Here is a 20,809-nt window from a genome sequence, read left to right as displayed (position 1 = left end):
GCCCCTCCGCCCCTCCTCCTCCTCCTCTCACCGGGCAGGCAGCGTGCCACTCAAAATCGGCTTGCATGCCGTGTTTGGCACGCGTGCAGTAGGTTGCCGACCCCTGATCTAGACCATCCCTGACAGGTGTTTGCTTAACCTGTTTGTTTTTAGGTTTTCCTAAACGCCTCAATGATGGCAATTCCATCGTTTCCCTAGGTAGTTTGTTCCATTGCTTAACTACGCTTACAGTTAGGAAGTTTTTACTATTGTCTAACCTAAATCGCCTTTGCTGCAATTTAAGACCATTACTTCTTGTCCTGTCCTCAGTGGTTAAGAAGAACAATTTATCACCTTCTTCTTTATAATGACCTTTAAAGTACCCACGGACTTATCATGTGCCCCCTCAGTCTTCTCTTCTCCAGACTAAACAAACCCATTTTTTTCCAATCTTTCCTCATAGGTCACCTTTTCCAGACCTTTAATAATTTTTGTTGCTCTCCTCTGGACTTGCTCCAATTTGTCCACATCTTTCCTGAAATGTGGCGCCCAGAACTGGACACAATACTCCAGTTGAGAACTTACCAATGCTGAGTAGAGTGGAAGAGTTACTTCCCATGTCTTGTTTACAACACTCCTGCTAATACATCCCAGAATAATTTTCACTTTTATTTGCAACACAATTACATTGTCGACTTATATTTAGTTTGTGATCCAGTATTACCCTCAAATTTTCTTCTCCAGTATTCCTTCCTCTGCAGTCATTTCCCATTTTGTACTTGTGTAATTGATTATTCCTTCCCAAGTGTAGTACTTTGCATGTGTCCTTACTGAATTTCATTTTATTGATTTCAGATCATTTCTCCAGCTTGTCATGATCATTTTGAATTCTAATCCTGTCCTCCAAAGAGCCAGCAACTTCCCCCAGCTTGGTACCATCCACAGACTTTATAAGTGTACTCTCTATGCCATTATCCAAACCATTTATACACATATTGAATAGAACCAGACCCAGGACGGATCCTTGATCACTCAATATGCCCTTTCAGCTTGATTGTGAACCACTGATAACTACTCTCTGGGAATGGTTTTCCAGCCAGTTGTGTGCACTCACCTTATAGTAGGTTCATCTAAGCTACATTTCTCAAGTTTATTTATGAGCAGGTCATGTAACACAGTATCAAAAGCCTTACTAAAGTCAAGATATATCACATCTACTGCTTCCCCCTATCCACAAGGCTTGTTACACCATCAAAGAAGGTTATTAGGTTGATTTGACATGATTTGTTCTTAACAGATCCATATTGACAGTTGCTTATCACCTCATTTTCTTCTAGATGCTTATAAATTGATTGATCATTTACTCCATTATCTTTCCAGGTATGGAAGTTAAGCAGACGGCCTATTATTCCCTGGGTTGTCTGTTTTCCTTTTTTATAGACAGGCATTGTATTTATCCTTTTCCCATGGGTCGCAAGTGGAACCCCCCTTTGGGGAGGCTAGCACCTGGCTCTGCCCCTTCCACCTGTGCCCCCCCGCCGTAGCCCTGAGTCCCCCCCACCCCCTTGCAGCCAGAGCCCCAAGACCCCTTGCCCCCCTACGGCCAGAGCAATGAGCCCCCACACACACCCAGAGGCGTCCCGAGCACCCCCCGTCAGCTGGAGGAGCCCCATGCTGGCCGGAGGCCTGAGCGCCCCCTCCCTCAGCCGGAGGAGCCCCCGGGCTGGCTGAAGCCCTGTCCCACCCCACACCTGCCCGGAGGAGCCCCAAGCCCCCCATCTCTCTGGAGGAGCCCCAAGCCTCCCCCCACTTGCCTGGAGGAACCCCGGGCCAGCCGCAGCCACACCGCACCACCCCTCCCTTCTCCACCCCTTCCCAGACTGCCCAGGAAAAGCCGTAGCATGACAGTGTCTCTTTCCGAAGAAGAACTTGAGCTTTTGCAGCTGAGGAGGCAGCATCTGGAGTCCAAGGAAATTATTGATGAACCTGGGAAGCTGAATAGCACATACCGCCTCCTCAGCTGCCCCGGAACCTGCATGGGGCATAATAAAGCAAAAACGTTTCCTGCCAAGCCCGCAACTGGGGGTCCGGTGGCAGCAGCAAGCACCAGGGGAGGCTCTGCTTCCCCAGGCCTATTATACCTGCCACCCATGCCTTTTCCAGTCCTCTGGAATCTCTCCCATCCTCCATGAGTTCTTCAAGCTAATTGCTAATGGCTCAAAGATCTCTTCAGCCAGTTCCTTAAGTATTCTAGCATATATTTCACCAGGCCTTCTGACTTGAAGACATCTAACTTGTCTAAGTGTCAATGGAGCTGCAAAGCTTTGCACCACCTCAGGATCTGGCCCTTACAGTTTTCTTCTGTTTTAAGTTTCTTATCAGGGCACTTCTCTGGTGCAATCTCCAAAATGGTTCCTAGATAAGTGAGACTTTGTTGATAACATGAAGCTGGACTTACCGAACTGCCTTTACTCTGTGCCACCTGCCATCATTGAAAGAGCCATTCACCATTATGGAAGCAATGCCACTGCCCAGATTGTAGCTAAAATGTTAAAAACAAATAGACGTTGTTTACCCCCCTTATGGGACCCTGAGTCCCTAACACACTGTCCAGGGAGCCTCATCCCTTGGCCCCAGCTTTGATTTGACCACCTAAGCTCCACCTTGCAGACAGCATCCTTGGGGAAGGGCTGGGACTCCCTTTGAAGGCTATCAGTGCTGCACCTTTATTGGATGGAAGGGGCTGCAGAGTGAAATATGACACTTCTTTACTCTCCAAAGGCCAGAGGGTGCTGTTTCCACAGCACTCCAAGGCCAGCAAGTGAGATCAGCAATAACATTGGGGGCTCCTGTATGGCAGTTTTTCATAGAAACAGAAGGCTAAAAAGATCACTAATTTACAAATCTTTTGGCTTAATAGGGCCACGTTATAGGAGTGAATAAAATAAATTACCTGAAATTCACAAAGGGATCATTTGTATTAGGGGGAACATGAGCCGTATGATGTTAGCAAGGGGCATGGTCCAGTGATCTGAGCACAGGGCCAAGAACCAGGAGCTCCTCCATTTCAGTGTCTCTGTCTACAGTATACAGGCTCTGCCAATACAGCTACAATGACAGAGCCCTGTAGGCGCAGCAGATGCTGACAGGAGGAGTTTTTCTGCTGGTATAGTAATACCACATGACTGCTCTGGGCATGGACCCAGGTCTTCCACATCCCACGTGAGTGCGCTAGCCAGAAGGCTATTGGAGAGACAAGGTGTGTGAGGATTATTTTATTGGACCAACTTCTGTTGGTGAGAGAGACAAGCTTTCTCACCAACAGAAGCTGGTCCAGTAAAAGATATTGCCTTACCCACCTTGTCTCTAATATCCTGGGACCAGCAGAGCTACAGCTACAGAGCATACAACAGACTATTGCACAGTCTGAGGTGGGTTGCTTTCATTAGCTCCTGTTGAAGCTGTTTTGCTCTGTATAAATAGTGAACTATTAATCAGGCCAAAGAAAGAGAAAGACTGATTCAGAGGTTAGGACACTCATTTGGGCTGTGGGAGAGCTGGGTTCAGTCCTTGCTCCGAAGAACATGTAATTATTTGGAAGCACTGGCTGTCCTAATGAAACCCGTGAACCCTGTTTTGCATACACTGACACAGCTAAGATTTTTGCAAGGTTAACCACAGGAAACCACATGAAAATGCCTTTATAGCAATCATTACAAGATAAGCTTTGGAATGGGAAACTTAGTATTTGTAGCTATGAGATTCAGCCAAAGCCAAAACGTTGATAATGTAGCTTGGCATTAGACTAGCATCAATTAATTTTTTTAAAAAGCTTTTCCATTTTGTGAACAGCGTGTACAGCTATAATAATGTTTAAAGATGACCTGCTCTAGTTCATTGTTTGCTTTACTTAATCAGAAAATAAATTCTAACACAGAAAGACATGGCTTCCACCAATCAATATCCCACCAGAGCACTCTGAGATAAGCCACACAAAAGCTATCTGAGCACTTAAAATTAAAAAAAAAATTCCCGTGAGAGCACACAACGTTATGTGTGTTGTCTGATGCGCCTGGGTTTTAGATTTTGTTTTTTGGCAGTAAGAATATTTGAATTTGAAAACAATCTGGGGGTGTTTGACAAAAGGGGGAAAATGTAAACCCAACTAGCAGGGTGCATTTCAAACACCCAGGCACCTACCCGAGGGACCAAACAAACTTGGACTCTATCAGTGCACAAGTCCATGAAGTTATAATCTCAGGGGTCCTTGCTCCATGTTGAAGGGTAATAACATTACTGTATAGCAAGGTGATTTGTGCCCCCTGTGTAAATAATAGCGATTACCTGAATACTAACGCTCCTTCTTGGAGACCTAAAGAAATGAAATCACTATTAGGGCGCATGGGACTGTCTCCCCTCCACATCAGCAGACCATCCTTCAGGGTAGTCTTAAACCTCATGAACACATTTGATCGTGATCCTGATACTCTGTTTGATTGGGAGAAAAAATAATCACACAGGAAAGTTATTAGATGGGTTTTTTTCCCTTTTGAACTTTACCAATGTACCCCCAACACAAGGCTGTTTAGGGACCTATAGGTTGGGTATTCTAACTCTCAGCAAGGTATAATTTCATACCATAATACATATTTTACTCTGATCATAGTTAAACTTCCCCTTCTCAGTGCATGCTGACCCCTCCCCCCCCATGCATCAGGCTGCCATTGTCTGGAAGCGCTGACCCAGATGAGCTGTGGGGTGGGGCATGGAAACCCCCCACGTAATCCCTGCCACGTGGCCCTTTCACTGCAGGTAGGGGCCATGAAGCGGTTGCTCTTTGGAGAGTATCTCCACCTGCCTGCCCCTTTGTGCCTGGGATGTCAGATGGGGTCAAGGGATCAGGCCCCACCACAGCTCCAGGGATACGGGACTGGGGGTAGGGATTCACTGCAACACCAAACAGAGTGCCGTTGAGGGGATGGGGACCTGCTGGGTAGGTGTGTTGCCAGGTCACTTAAAGATGGGGTACTGATAGGTGATTGGAGGGGTGTGTATGTGGGGGGCATTGCCAGGTGATTGGGAGCATATGGAGGTGTGTGGGGGAGCTCAACTGAGTGGCATAGGACATAATCACAACAAATGCTCCCGAAATAGACTGATCTTTACATTTTAACCTTCAAAAAAAATCAAGAGTTTCCAGGGGTCCAAATTCTCCTTGACCCCCTGAAATCACACCCCTGGCCAGAGCTCCAGGAGGCGATACCCCTGCTCCCCAATTCAGGCCATGCTGCTCGCTGACAGCTTCAACCCCATCTCCCAGGACTGGCCTAGGTGAGAGTGATTGAAGCTGTCAGTGACCACTATGGCCTGGAGCACAAGTGGATGCTCCTCCTGGATACCAGTACCACGTATTGACAGGTTCCGGCCCCATGTTCAGGAGTGACTTGATGAGGAATGATTACAAACACAGAGGCGGGGAGGGAGAGAAGGGTAACAGCAATAGATCATATGGTGACTTTCCTTGCTGATGGCATATCATAGAGATTCCAAATTTGTTTGGCCTATACAGGCCTGATCCGGTAGGCAAGCTCTGAGCACGCTTACCCAGACATACCCTGCAAGCGAGTTAGGCAGAGTATTAGCTATCTTCTCCCACTTAGTGTACTGCTCTGGGGCTTGGACACCTGGCATGGGGTGGCAGGGTGCATATTCAGAAGTAGAAATATAGGTACCTATGGAACTTTTACTGCAAAAACTTAGACACTGAGCCGATTTAGGCACTACATGGTTCAGGGACAGCTTAGTGGGGATTTTGTGAATCCCAGTTGGACCCGATTCTGAGATTTAGGTGCCTAAAGGGGCAGTTAGGCACTTAAGTCCTTTTGTGAACCTAATGCTCTGTCTCTCAGGTCTTCATCTGTAAAACAGGGACAACAGCACTATGCTACCTCATGGAGGTGTTAAGAGGATAAACACATTAAAGACTGAGTGGTGCTCAGATGCTAGTGATGGGGGGATAGAAGTATGATAAAAAGTTTGTTTTTCTAAAATTAAGAAACATATTCCAAGTGGCAACCATGGCTTAGCAGGACTAAACTGATGGTACAATAGGACCTACTTACACAACCTCTTTTATAGTTTAATGGTAAAAGAAAAGCAAAATTATTTAGGGTCAGGGTTGGTGAATTACCTTTTGAGGATATCCGGATTATCATATGTGAGGTAACTACGGCCAATGAACTGTGGGATTTCAATGGCTTCTGTAACGGCTGGAAAAATGAAGGAAAATCAAAGACTGTCAGCTAGTTGGCAGGAAAATACAGTGAACTGACTGCTTCACTTTCTTTACTCCATTTACAACCACTACTCACTCACACGAAGCCAAACTGACAGCCCAGATACGTTGCTGAGCAAAATAGCAGAGGGTGTGGAAAGAGTCAAGACAAGCCTCTAAATCTTGTCCACGCCCTCATTCCTGCCACCCCTTTCATATTCAGTTTATTCTCGCACTGTGGCAAGTAGTTCCTAGCTGGAAAATGGAGACAGAAAGAAATAAAACTGTGCTAACATCTATTTTTTGTTTCTTTTACCCACTGTTAACAGACTCCTCCTCCTCCCCCTCTCTGAGCCCAGATACCCACTCAGCAGAAATTTGTGGCTAAACCACCCCTTCCTTTCAACTCTTGCCTTTTATTGAAGAAACTAAATTGGGTTCCTGATTTAGTGTTCTCAACAGAGCGTGTTGTAAGTGGTCTCTGGCCCAACACTGTTCCTGAGCAGGCTCTAGTCTCCTGGGGGGAACAGCAGCAGGAGGGGTAGGTTTAGAGCTCTCACTTTTCCCCTTCCAACCTCTTCCACCTCTTCCTCTAGGGCCCTGTTTCTTCCTGTACTTCTGGCCACCCTCCAGTCTGACTTTGCCCATCTCGGGGCCATGGCCGTTGCTCCTGAGCAGTGTCCTTCCTTGCATAGGCCCAACTTCCTCAGTTCCCGCGGGGGGGCTCGACTCTCTGCTCTGCCCCAGGCCCTGCCCCCCACTCCACCCCTTCCCCAAGTCGCTGAACAGCTGACCGCGATGGGTGGGAAGTGCTAGGAGGGTGGAGGAGGAACTGATTGGCAGGGCTGCCGGTGGGCGGGAGGCGCTGGGGGGTGAGAGGGAGTCGCTGATGCACAGGGCTGCCAGTGGGTGCTGAGCACCCACTATTTTTTTTTCCGTGGGTGCTCCAGCCCTGGGTGCTCCAGCCAGAAACTCAGCTGGTGTAAATTAGCCTAGCCTCATTGAAGGCAACAGAGAAGCTGGCTCATGGTTTCAATGGTTCCAAGACTAGGGGTACGTCTTCACTACCCGCCATATCGGCGGGTAGCAATCGATTTATCCGGGATCGATATATCGCGTCTCGTTAAGACGCGATATATCAATCCCCGAACGCACTCACCGTCGACTCCGGAACTCCACCAGAGCGAGCGGTGGTAGCGCAGTCGACGGGGGAGCCGCGGCCGTCGATCCCGCGCCATGTGGACCCCAAGTAATTCGATCCAAGATACTTCGACTTCAGCTACGCTATTCGCATCGCTGAACTTTCGTTTCTTGGACCGTCCCCCCCCCCCCCCCCGCAGTGTAGACCAGCCCTAGCTCTCCCACCCTCTATCCTTTCAAGTGGCAAGAGGCGTTAGGGGCCTCTCAGGAAGTTTCACTGTAGGCTTGGAAGCCAGATCAAGCCTGCCTGCACCTGCCTAAGAACAAAAATGACTGACATTGTTTGCTAATTCACATCTGCTCTCATAAGAGCGAGACATGCTTTTCTGCTCAGTTTTCACTAGCTAGATTTCTATCCTGAGATTTTACGTGACATCCTATTTCTTTCTAGGCTGTGATTATTGCAGTATCTAGTGATCCATAAATAAGGGAAGGTGAACAATATACACAGCTGTTGGTTTGGACTAGTCATTTCTCCTTGTTTGGGGAAAAGAGCTTCTTTTGCAATATTCTGGACAATATACTCAGACTGAAGCCAGTAGAAGAGTGACTGAGCTTGAGCATTGAGCATACAGAGCATTTGTGGGGAAGAACAGTAGAGCAAGTTTCCACTGTGGCCACAGTTTTTGTGTGACAGTCCTGCATATTTGTTGCAGTGCTCTCACAATTGATCATTTCCTTAATAATACAGTTTATGGATTCATAAAATAGCTAATTTCATTTCATCCATCTGCTAGCAGTTAGTATTAATTCCTCCTTCTCTAGAAGGTTTTAATGAACTTTTCAAATGCTTTGCTATAAGTGTATGTTCCATTCAGAGGACAAGTGCGGGAAGAGTTTGGCGGAATGAGCAGTAAAAACCTCAATTCTTTTATTTCCCTGATGGAAACATTTACAATATTTTTAAAATTTAAAATGTTATTATTTGAAACAACTTTTAGATGGTTGAAAAAGCTACTCTATGATAACAACCCCCCATGTCTTTAGCACATCAACATGAAAATGAGCACTAGTCAGGTGGAGGTTTGTGATTAAGTCACTAGACTGGGAGACAGGAAACCTGGATTAAATTCCCAACTCTGCCACAGACTTCCTATGTGATCTTGATCAAGTCCCTTAGGTCCTAATCCACTTAAAGTTAAGCAGGAGCATAAATCTTTGCCTTAATCCCTTAGGGCCTTAATCCCTCCATGCCCTAGATTTCAATCTTCTGTTTGAATGCTGTGGCCTCTTCTGCCACAGCTTGTCAGGGAAGCCTGTCAATACAGGGATTGTCTCTCACTTGTGTTTGTACAGTGCCTAGCACAATGGGGTCGCACTGTTGCTTTGGGCTTCTAATCACTGCTGTTAATACAAAGTTGTCATAATTTGTGCACACTGAAAGCCACCAGCAGCAATAAGGCATTTAGGTATAAATGCCAAGGCAGACTGGGAATTTCAGAAGGTAACAAATGGCTTTTGCATCAGTAATGAAATTCGGAAAACTGTCCAATGTGTCTGAAGAGGAAACCGTGTGTTGTGCAATGCTACTGAAAGACTGAAATCTTTCTCAGGTTTCAAAAGAAACTGTATTATAATTGGGCCTGGCATTCACTGCATGAATGGAAAAGCTGTAGGCCAGATGGTCTCTGACCCTAGTGTGGGTGTGCAAGATAGTGCAAGGGTTCAAGGAACCTCCTCCCGCTGCACACAGACTGGGGATGGCAGAGTCCTTGCTGCCTAGAGGCTCATGGGAGTAGCTCCATTTGTGCACCATGTATTGCCCTTGCTGGAACACACCTGAGCAGTTTCACTTCCCTACTCAGAGCAATGCCTAAGGGTATGGCTACGCTGCAATTGAAAACCCATGGCTGGCCTGTGCCATCTGACTTGGGCTCAGGGGCTGTTTAATTGCGAGGTAGATATTTGGGCTCAGGCTGGAGCCTGGGCTCTAGGACTCTCCGAGCTGGGAGGGTCCCAGAGCTTGGCTGCAGCCCAAGATCAAATGTCTACATCGCAATTAAACAGCCCCTTAGCCTGAGCCCCTCAAGCCTGAGTCAGCTGGCATGGGCCAGCAGTGGGTGTCTCATTGCAGCATAGACATACCCAAAGAGAGACAATCTAGCCCTTTGTCTTTATTAGTGCTGAGTCTTTGGTATGCTCTTCCTTTGCTATTGTATCCTGCCGCGCTGGAGTGTAAGTCTGAATCCTATCTAGGCCAGCAGTAACCAAAACATGTCACCATCTAAATGGTTTCCCAGCAGGCAGGTGCCCAAACCACTTCTCTAACTGAAATCCTTGATAACAGTCACAGCAGAGAGGCCCCAGCCTGAATGGGCATGGTGAGCACTGAGCTACACAGAAGGACTAAGACAACTAACGTGGGAGTTAGACACCCAACTCCAAAATGTAGGCATCACGGAGATCCTCAAAACCCCTGTTAAACTGCTACGTAACCCTGGAGATGCCTAAATCCCCTTGGTGCCCTAACTGCTGGACTCTGGGATATTCTGATGTGGGTCTCTCTCCATCTCTCTTGTTGAAGCTGTCCCAGTATGGATAAATAATAAAATGTGCTTTGGGCCAGAGAGAGAGACTGACTCTCTAGCCCAATGGTTATACTGACTGAGGTTGAGAAACCCAAACCCAAATCCCTTCTCCTCATCAGGGAGAGGGGGGGAATTGAACTGGAGTCTTCCACATCCTGGGTGAGTGCTTTAACCACTGGGCTAAAGATTATGCAGGGGTATACCTTGCCCCCGGCTGTCTTGTGTGGAGTTAAGTGTGCTCTGCCACCATACTGGCTAGAAACAGCTTAGGTGCCTGAGAGGAGCTCCTGGCTTTGGATCCCAAGCAGAGATAAGCACCTCCCTCCAACCTGGACTTAGGTGCCTAACTCCTTGAGAGGGGTGGGGCTTGGGATACATCACTCGCCTCAGTATCTCCCACTGGCTAGTTTATGCATCTCTCTGCCTGGCATGCTGGCTTTTTTGGATCTCATCCTCAGGTACCTATCTTTCCCCATTCACTGAACAGAGCGTAGGAGCTTAACTCAGAGTTTATGGATTCCACCAGATAGGTAGGCACCTAAAAGTTAGGCACTGTAATATGAGGCATTGCAACAATTAAGTGTCTGTTGATTTGGGCTTTCCCTCTAACTCCTAAGTAATCCTCCAGGGTCGGGTTGAACACAGGGAGCAGCAGTGCAGGATTCCACAAAGCGCTTTGTCAACGGGTGCTGACCCTTTTCTTCCTGGAATACAGGACTTCGCTTCCGTCTCTAGCACGGTCAGTGTGGCACTCTCCATGAGTTCTGAAGTTGCATTTAAAAACACTAACAGGATGAGGTGCTGGAGAATTATTGTATAACCTTGGAGGGTATTTTTGGCTTGCATGCAGACTGCAGTGTAAATCCAGCTATCACCTTGATGGAGTAGGCACAGACACATAGAGACAGAGCAGTTTTCACGCCATTTGCAGTACTTACTGTTAAAGCAGTAATTCCCACACTCTGCAGCGAGTCAGCGTAAAACAAAACAAGAACATGCAGATTTTATTTTTCAATGGTTTTAAAATCTCGATTTCAATAGTCTGCCCTGTTTTAAGCAGATCTTCCCTTCACTGAGCTTTCCCTATTTCATTTTTGCAGTGTATCTCTAGATAAAGTGGTGACATGATGAGAGCAACAATCTTAGAAGGTAGAGCATCCTCTTTCTATTGTCTTTAGGAAATAATTTAGTTTTATCTACTTAAAATGCAAAAAGGGTGAAATTCATCCCTCTGCAGAGGGATGCATCAAATATTATTTTAAGGTCTTAAGTGATGTATCAGACATGCACAGACGTCAGCACAAGGGTGAATTTCACACAAAGGGGAAAAGAATGGCTAGCTTTTTTGGTACTTCTTACTATTAAATATTAATTACCATTACCACTCATCACAGCTTAGACAGAAAACATACAACAATGATTTCAGCAGAAAACTATTGACTCCTCATCCAGTTAAGACATCAAAGTATGTGTCTTATGTACTCGCACTTATATCACCTTGGTTAAAAACAGACGAGCCTAAGTCTCATTGAAAAAGGTGCTTTTTAACATAATCACCTCTTGATCTGAGAGGTGCTCTTAAAATGTCACTACAGAAATTTGGTTAAAACAGATTTGAATGTTAATCTAGTATGTTTGTGCAGGGCATTGGAAGGAAGTTGACAAGACTATCGCTAATTCGTTAACTGGCCCTTAACTCATGCTGTATATCAGGGGTAGGCAACCTATGGCACGCGTGCGGAAGGCGGCACGCGAGCTGATTTTCAGTGGCACTCACACTGCCCGGGTCCTGGCCACCAGTCCGGGGGGCTCTGTATTTTAATTTAATTTTAAATGAAGCTTCTTAAACATTTTAAAAACCTTATTTACTTTAATATATAACTCAACTATTGTTGTATGTATAGACTTAGAGAAAGAGACCTTCTAAAAACGTTAAAATGTATTACTGGCACGCGAAACCTTAAATTAGAGTGAATAAATGAAGACTCGGCATACCACTTCTGAAAGGTTGCCGACCCCTGTTGTAGATTTTGGTACTGCAGTACATATACCTGTGCATGTAAGGCTTCTCTACTAGCACCCTGTAAATACCTAGACAATAAAATGACAAACCAAAGACTTTGGAATTAATGATGCTCCATCTTTAGTTAAATCACAATATTATCAATGTAAGACAGTTTGCATTTTTTAATCAAATGTATTTCTTGTGCTAAATTTCTTTTTTTGAGAAGAAAAGCTTATTTTTTCATCATGACTTAACTGAAACACATACTTTTCATTTGAAAAACTGTTTGTGATAAACTAAAGAGTGAGATTTTAATGTCCTTCTAAGTTAGCATGCTGGTGTAGCACAATCATTTCCCTAGTGAGTCTCCCAAGATAATACTTGACAGAAGGGTAACAACCCCATCTAGTGGATTAATAGTGTGTGCATGTTTTCCATGTTTATGCAATCTTAACTCTCTTTCATAAACCTACTGGTTTGAAATACAGTATTGTCTCTGAGTAGAGGAGAACAAAACTCTTTGTTTTGGAAAGAAATCCTTGGTGGTCTCCAATGTTTTGCTGAGGTAGAAATTGTGCCTACCATGAAATTACAGGGCAGTCAGAGGCTAAAAAAGGGATTAGACCTTGATGTGAATAAGAACAAGATTTGTTGTTAACATAGCGAGGATAAAATTACAAAAGCTATCAATCCTCATGATTCAGGGTGTAAGATAATCACCAGCTGGAGGAGAGAGGCTGGAATTCCCCCTTCATATAGTGCTGCATAATTAGGGAGTTTTATGGCATTCTCTGAAGCATTCAGCACTGACTACTGTGGGTGACCAGAGGCCATGGTACCATCTCTGGATCAGCAACTATAATGTTCCTAAATGACAGAATGGATGCTGCTATGGGTAGGTGGAATGTGCAGTAAGGCAGAAGAAGTGCAAGCCCTACGGTTTCTATTCGGAGAAATGTACTAAATCTCCATTATTTTTGGAAGAATTCTATATTTAAAGCTTGAAAAAAACCTCATTGTTACCTTTTTGGCAGTGCTGCCCATCAAAGCCCAAAGGGCAATCACATTCATAACTGTCCTTTTTGGGCATGCAGCTTCCCCCATTAGCACATGGAGAATTCACACAGGGATGGACAGCGTTCTCCACGTTGATTCCAGAAGCGAAATCCTGCTTCACATCAATTGTCCGGTCATTCAATATAATCTTGGTTTAAGAGAGAAGAGAAAACGATGCAGAGATCTCCAAATTCAGATGCTACCCCTTCAGGAACACATTTTTTGCTTTATTACTCAATACTTAGCATTAGAACTCCCTGAACGGCTCCAGAGAAAAGCATTGTTTTGAAAACTTGATCTAACATCTGTTTATTGTCATCAATGAGTTTTCAGAGCTTAGCCTTTCAAAACAATTAGATGTTTATCCTGAGGTGGGGGAATAAAAGTTTTTTTTTGTTTTTCCTTGAAACACAAAGAAATTTAATGACCCAATCAGATAAAAGCTCTCGGACATTTACCAGCCTTTTGTTTGAACTTTGGTGCACTGTTTTGTAGCTCAGCTGTGAGCCAGAACTAAAATATTATATGAGCTTTGCTGAAGAAGTCAATTTCATCCTATGATAGGAGGACATTGTGACGTGTCATTCCATATTCTTCATGAAAATATGCTTACAATATGAATATGACATAACAGATATACTTTATGCAAGATGGCTCGTATGAGATCTCATTGGGAAGGTTATGATTTACTGAATGTGATTATCCTATTTGTATGTATATATCATTTCTGTATCTGAACTTAGGAACATTGACTATGTATCTATATTTCAACTATGTTACTTTGGGTGATGCCCACTGATAACACTTCAGGTACAACAAAGAAAAAGCCCGACAGTACTGATGGCCCATCAGCGAGAGACAATGGACTGTAAAAGAGCTTAGTCTTCCTGTGAACATGTGGGTCAGCCTGTGAAGAATGGCTACAGAGGCAGGTGACCATGTCACCTGATACTGGAACCCATCTTGAATTCTGTACTTTTCCATGAGAAGTTGGGGGGGGGGTGTCAAACTAGGAAACAAAGGACTCCTGCCTTATGCAAATTCTATTTAAGAGTGCAGAGTGAGGTAATCCAGGTCATGAGTTCTCCCGCTACCCCACCCAAGATGACTACTGGAAACAACTAAGACTGAACTGCGGGAAAAGAACTGGACCCAGGCTGAGAGGGCGTCTGGCCTGTGAAGAAGATTATTAGAACCACATTTAGGGTGAGAACTTACATGTAACCAGTTTCTTTAGTGTATTAAGCTTAATTTGCATGCTCTGTTTTATTTTCTTAGTAATCTGCCTTGTTCTGTCTGCCACCTCCTTAACAACTTAAAATAGACCTGTTATAGTTAAAAAAATTATTGCTGGTTTACAATATAACTCAGTTTATGTGATTTCTAACTGGGGGGCAAGAAGTGTGCACACATCTCTCCACATTGAGGGAGGGAGCGAATTTCATAATATATCTTTGGGTCTGTACTCCAAGGGAGGTGGACATCGGAGTACTGAAGCAAGTCCCTTAAGCTTAGTCTTCCCAGAGCTGATCTGCAGCTGGGTGTGGCCCTGCCTGCATGTGTGTTAGAGGAGGCTCAGCAAGACAAGTTAAAGGGAGCCCATGCTGGCAGAACAGGTAGACTCAGTGGTATCTCAGCACATCAGGTGTCTTCCCAAGGGGTCCTACCTGTCACAGACATATCTTGGAGAACATAACAGGAAAGTTATGCAGAGCAGTGTATCTAACACTGTCTACTGCTAGTATGTTTGCCTGGAGAACTCACAACTACGAATGGGTGAAAGGTCCAATTTGTTACTTCTTAAAATGTTGGGAGCAGTTCAATTGAAGATATCTGTGAAACTATAGGATTCTTCCAAAACATGTCCGCATTTTGAGCTCTCTAAGGCCAGGTCTACACTACCGCGGTAGTTCGACGGCTGGCAATCGAACTTCCGGGTTCGATTTATCGCGTATGGTCTGGACGTGATAAGTCGAACCAGGAAGTGCTCGCCGTCGACTGCGGTACTCCACCTCAGCGAGAGGAGTACCGCGGAGTCGACGGGGGAGCCTGCCTGCCGCGTGTGGACCGCGTCTGAACCGCGGTAAATTCGAACTAAGGTATGTCGACTTCAGCTACGTTATTCACGTAGCTGAAGTTGCGTACCTTAGATTGAATTGGGGTGTTAGTGTAGACCAGGCCTAAGAAAAAATATTGCGGTTTGTACAACCTTATTTAATATATAACCAAGTTATACACAAGGTGCCATATTCTGATCTTGGTTACATCAGTGTAAATATGGCAAAAGTCCATTTACATTAATAGTTTCACAGATTTTAACCCCAAAAGGGACCAGTATTATCATCTGATCTGACCCCCTCCATAATACAGGCTGTAGAATGTCACCAATAATTTCTGCATCAAGCCCATAATTTCTGTTTGAATTATAGCATACCTTCTAGAAAGATATCCAGTTTTGACTGCAAGCGGTGGAGAATCCACCATCCCTAAGTAAGTTTTTCCAGGTAGGAACTGCAAGAAGGGGCCTAGGGGCGGAGCTTAGGTGGAGCTACATCAGGCTGTTTGGGGAGACTGTGCCGATATTCCCAGCCTATGATACCCACCACTCATGTGCTCAGTCAATTATTTCCCATTACCTTTAAGTCCTTTCCAGTGTCACTGCATTCCAAGATATAGTCCCTCATCTTGTAAGAGTGACCCACGTTCTTTGCCCCTAGATATATGGCCTTATGTTTGGCTGAATGTAAATGCACCTTGTTCTAACAAGCTCATCTTACCAAGTAATCAAAATAGGACGCTATAATGACATGTCCTCATCATTATTTACCTCTCCATCAATTTTTGTGTCGACTGCAAATTTTGCTAGCAATGATTTTGTATCCTTTTCCATATCAATAAAGATATTGAAGAGTAGTGACACTAAAAACACCCCCATTGTATGACAAATCCCCATTTACAATCACTTTTTCAGGATCTATCAATTAACCAGTTTTTAATCCATTTACTATGGGCTACATTGATTTGTTATTTAATTCTATGGAGTTACTCAGATTTAACTCTCAGGATTCCAGGCTAAATTCAGAGGTGTGGCTAAATTATTCTAAAAAACTCTAGAGGAAACCAGTGCTGGAGTAACTTATATTTTCTTCTGGCCCCTCATTGTGTATATTATACCAATTTAGTCTGCTTACACCTGACTCCATTAAATATCACTTCTGAATTTTGACCACTAACTGAGGAAAGGGTGAGTAGGTTGGTGTAGCTCACGTGCTAAGAGGCCACAAGAAAGGAGGGTAGCAAGATAAGCAACTAATGGAAGGCTGTAAGAGTGTGTAGGTTACATTACACTAAGTTACGTTAGTCTTCACCGTACTTTGACTTGCGCCTTCTTCTGGCTCACTAGCATGTAAGTTATACCAACCATTTATATGTCTATACCTTGTCCATCACTGAGCATTCTTTAGACTCCCCTTATGCTCACTTACTTACATAAAGGTGTAAATGAGCCTATGGAGGTCTAATTTTGACATCAACTTCACATATCACCTCTGAGTTTGGCCCAGCATGTCTGCGGTTCACTGATCAGTACACAATGGAAGGTAAATCAAAAAACAGCAACAACACTTACCAGTAATATGTCAATAGCATTAGGAAGAAAATGGTGTTCTTGATTATTAAATATATATTTTAAGCAAGCACCTTGTGAAGGGTTGCTAAGGTCTAGGGATGAAATCTTGGCCTATCAGGAGTTTTGCCATTAACTTCAGTAGGGCCAGGATTTCACCCTCGATGTCCAAGTTTCAGGGATACGGAAGATATGAAGTGAATGCACAGAGTTAGTTTATTTCAAAACATTTACCTTCTGAATACTTCCACTGAAGGGCTTCAGTATCCCAGAGTTCTTCTTCCGGTTATCGTAATTAGGGACTCCACCGATAAATATGTCAGTGTTGCACTTAATCTGCGTAAAAGCTCCCTGTCACAAAAGTCAGAATCCATTTTTGTTAGATCAGCTGCAACCACGCTTGCATCTTCAGGTTAGCTTGCTTTATATTTTTAGAAAGGTGAGAGCCCTGGGTGACACAGTATTTCTGTACGGTATGCAACATATCCTTACATCTTCATGCTAACGTGGAAAGGACAATGTGGACCCTGTACTAAATGGCTGGGCCTGATTCTATTTAGAGCTGTCTGGAAAATTTCAAATGTTTCAACATTTTGATAAAAACTAGGGCGGCGGGGGGGGAGAAAGAGCTTTAAAATGATATTGAATTTCTTCTTTCCTTTTTTTAGACAGTTCTAATTCTGATCTCTTGATCACATCTGTGTGAAGTGGGAATAAATTCACTGCAGTCACACTGGTGTGATACTGGTAGCAGTGAAATCAGAACCAGGCCCTCAGAGTTAAAATCAACACTAAACAGAGAAGAGTCAAACGCTTGCAGTATTTGAAAAAGCAAACCTGTAATAAAGGAAACAGGTAAAAGGAAGAAATATATATCTGAACTGGGTGCTGGAAGCTGAAGCAGTCACTCAGACTACACTGGAGTTCTGGTTAACTTTTTTGTATGAATTGGAAGGACTCTAAAGGTAAGGACATGCTAACTGTGTAATTCCAGTTCTGCAGGAGTTCTTTGTTGGCAGCTTCAAAGCCAACCTCTCTCTACAGCTCAAGCACAATGCTCAGCTAGACAGAAAAAACTAGAAACCATCTTCTTCTCCTTTGTTCATTATTGTTGAAGGAATCTCATCTAGGGCTTGATAGCAGGTGAACCAGATTACCCATAATTCTTTGTAGTCCCAGATTTATATTAGGGCTGTCAATTAATCGTAGTTAACTCACGCGATTAACTCAAAAAAATTAATCACTATTAAAAAAATTAATCGCTATTAAAAATTAATCGTTATTCATCGCAATTTTAATTGCACTGTTAAACAATAGAATACCAATTGAAATTTATTAAATATTTTGGATGTTTTTCTACATTTTCATATATATTGTATTCTGTGTTGTAAGTGAAATGAAAGTGTATATTATTTTTGATTACAAATATTTGCACTGTAAAAATGATAAACAAAAGAAATAGTGTTTTTCAATTCACCTCATACACAGGGCCGGTGCAAGGAAGTTTCGCTCCCAAATCTCGGTGCCCTAGGCAACCGCCTAGTTTGCCTTAATGGTAGCACCGGCCCTGCTCATACAAGTACTGTACTGCAATCTCTTTGTCGTGAAAGTGCAATTTACAAATGTAGATTTTTTTTTGTTACATAACTGCACTCAAAAACAAAACAATGTAAAACTTCAGAGCCTGCAAGTCCACTCAGCCCTACTTCTTGTTCAGCCAATCGCTAAAACAAACAAGTTTGTTTACATTTACAGGCACGTAAATATCTTGCAACGCCAGCTACAACAGTGCCATGAGAACGCCTATTCTCACTTTCAGTGATGTTGTAAGCAAGAAGTGGGCAGCATTATCTCTTGCAAATGTAAACAAACTTGTTTGTCTGAATGATTGGCTGAACAAAAAGTAAGACTGAGTGGACTTGCAGGCTCTAAAATTTTACATTGTTTTACTTTTGAATGCAGGGGTTTTTTTTTTTTACATAATTCTACATTTGTAAGTTCAACTTTCATGATAAAGAGATTACACTACAGTACTTGTATTAGGTGAATTGAAAAATACTATTTCTTTTGTTTTTTTACAGTGCAAATACTTGTAATCAATAATAAATATAAAGTGAGCACTGTACACTTTGTATTCTGTGTTATAATTGAAATCAATATATTTGAAAATGTAGAAAACATCCAAAAATATTTAAATGGTATTTTAATTATTGTTTAAGAGTGCGATTAATCACACCATTAATTTTATTAATCACGCAATTAATTGCCATTAATTTTTTTAATCGCTTGACATCCCTAATTTATATATATAATGCTATGATCCTTTGTGCATGAACCAAAGTGCTTTGTATCTATAATTCTAGAGCTTTGTGTCTATGATTCTAAGGACTTTGGATGTTTGGTTGAACTTTAGAGTGTGACCAAATAAGGGAAAGTGTGTAATATTTTTACCCTGACCTGTTGAGAATGTGTCAAAATATCAAGAAAAAGACAACTTGTGATTGATTAATGAGGGATACTTGTTATTACAAAGTCTTCAATATTCAATACAATAATGACTCACTGAAAGATGTTTTTAGCTTATTAGGAATTACTTGTTGTCACAGGTGTTTCCTATAATAAGGACATAGAAATATCTTTAGCTAATTGATTAAATAAGCTAAAATACCATAAAAGGACAAAAACTACAGCTATTGTTAGCTCATTAATTAGGTAAGCTGAAATACCATAAAAGGAACTCCTCAGATAAATCAGTTATGGGAAAGGAATTATTTTCGGTCTTGAACAAGTATATAAGGACGAGAGTTTTTGGAAATTAGTTAGGGATAAATCAAGCTGAAGTCACTTTTCCAGTCTCCAACTCAATTTGGTAACCATAGCCTTTATTTCTGTATTGTGCTGTACCAATTTTTAACTAACAACCTTTAATTAATAAATAATAATTAAGCCTGATTATTTAACTAAAACCCAATAGACTGGTCAAAATTTTTTCCACTGAACCTGTTTTTGAGGGAAAACTGGATTTTCAATTAAATGAAATTTTGCAAGAAAAGAGTCTGCTTTCCATATAAAAATGCTAGTTTGCCTGAAAACCTGAAGACTTTTCTCCTGAAAACTTTTGGTTTTCAGATTTTCAATGAAAAGTCAAATATTTCTGCATGAAGAAAATAAACAAGCCATTTTTCAACCCACTTGAGTCTCAGCTTATTTGGAGAAAAAGCTGTTCAGAGTGTAAATTCTAACACCTGTGCTTAGAGGTGCTAGTGGGTTGAAAAATGCACATGCTGGTATTTTGTAATAGGTACAACTACGACTGATAAATTGAAGAACAGGAAGAAATGAACCTCATGTATGAAACAAGAAATGTAGGTTGAAGCACAAACACTTGGGTCAAGAGGAGGAAGAGAGATGCTCCCAGTTATGTCCTGGGCTCCTCTCCTTCCCAACTCAAAGCTAAAGAAGACTGCCCCATATATGTGCTTCAATAAACTCTTATAGACTTTGGAGAGCAGGGACTGTGGTTTATCTGAAGATCTCATTTTTGTTAATGTTTGGATGAGAAGTTAGGTCATTTTATGAACAAATTGCTTTATATATGAGAATATACATTATATGTGTCTTACCTCTGCCATTCCTTCTACTGGCTTTTGTTTATCAACCTGCAAAATAGCATTCTTCGCAGTGCGAGACACTCTGAGTTCATGCCACTGGCCCAGAATGACAGGTTCTTCACTCCTGTTTAAACCAAAAACCACAAACATAAAAACCTATAGGAAGTCTACACTTGCATCTTTTTGATACTTTCAAACATTTGTCTTTACCAACCAGCCTTTTGAAGATAATGTCCATGACCCTTCCTTCAACAGAAACAACTTACTGAGTATCTTTACCTATTAGCATTAAATAAAATAAAGGGGAAAAAGATGACTGCACAAAAACTCAATGTATATGAGGCTTAACGGAAGGCACCATTTCTAAACACTGGCAGTGAAGGAATATGTGTCAGTTTTCCCATATTAAACTAAAAGCATTTTCGTTTTAGTTGTAAAATACAAAACACTTTAAGCAACCAGTGCACATTTACCTATCTGAGAGCTAAACTTTCTATTCAATTTCTGCAGTTACTTAGATTTAAATATATG

The 20,809-nt window shown here is 42.7% G+C and overlaps 1 protein-coding gene across 1 annotated transcript in view; it reads right to left on the bottom strand.

Moving 5' to 3' along the window:
• EGFLAM (EGF like, fibronectin type III and laminin G domains) overlaps positions 1–20,809 on the bottom strand; it is a 128,774-nt gene that overhangs the window by 9,600 nt on the left and 98,365 nt on the right. Inside the window, exons 16-21 of the mRNA XM_024198983.2 lie at positions 20,291–20,402; positions 16,902–17,018; positions 13,010–13,190; positions 6,170–6,248; positions 4,324–4,467; positions 2,438–2,521 (exon numbers count right to left, since the gene is read on the bottom strand). Coding sequence (XP_024054751.2) covers positions 2,438–2,521; positions 4,324–4,467; positions 6,170–6,248; positions 13,010–13,190; positions 16,902–17,018; positions 20,291–20,402 — 717 coding nt within the window. The remainder of the gene's footprint in view (positions 1–2,437; positions 2,522–4,323; positions 4,468–6,169; positions 6,249–13,009; positions 13,191–16,901; positions 17,019–20,290; positions 20,403–20,809) is intronic.

This window comes from Terrapene carolina, unplaced genomic scaffold (assembly GCF_002925995.2).
Source record: "Terrapene carolina triunguis isolate 2854851 unplaced genomic scaffold, T_m_triunguis-2.0 Scaffold69, whole genome shotgun sequence".
In the NCBI taxonomy this organism is placed as follows: Eukaryota; Metazoa; Chordata; order Testudines; family Emydidae; genus Terrapene; species Terrapene triunguis.
This window is presented reverse-complemented; position numbering and strand designations above follow the sequence as displayed.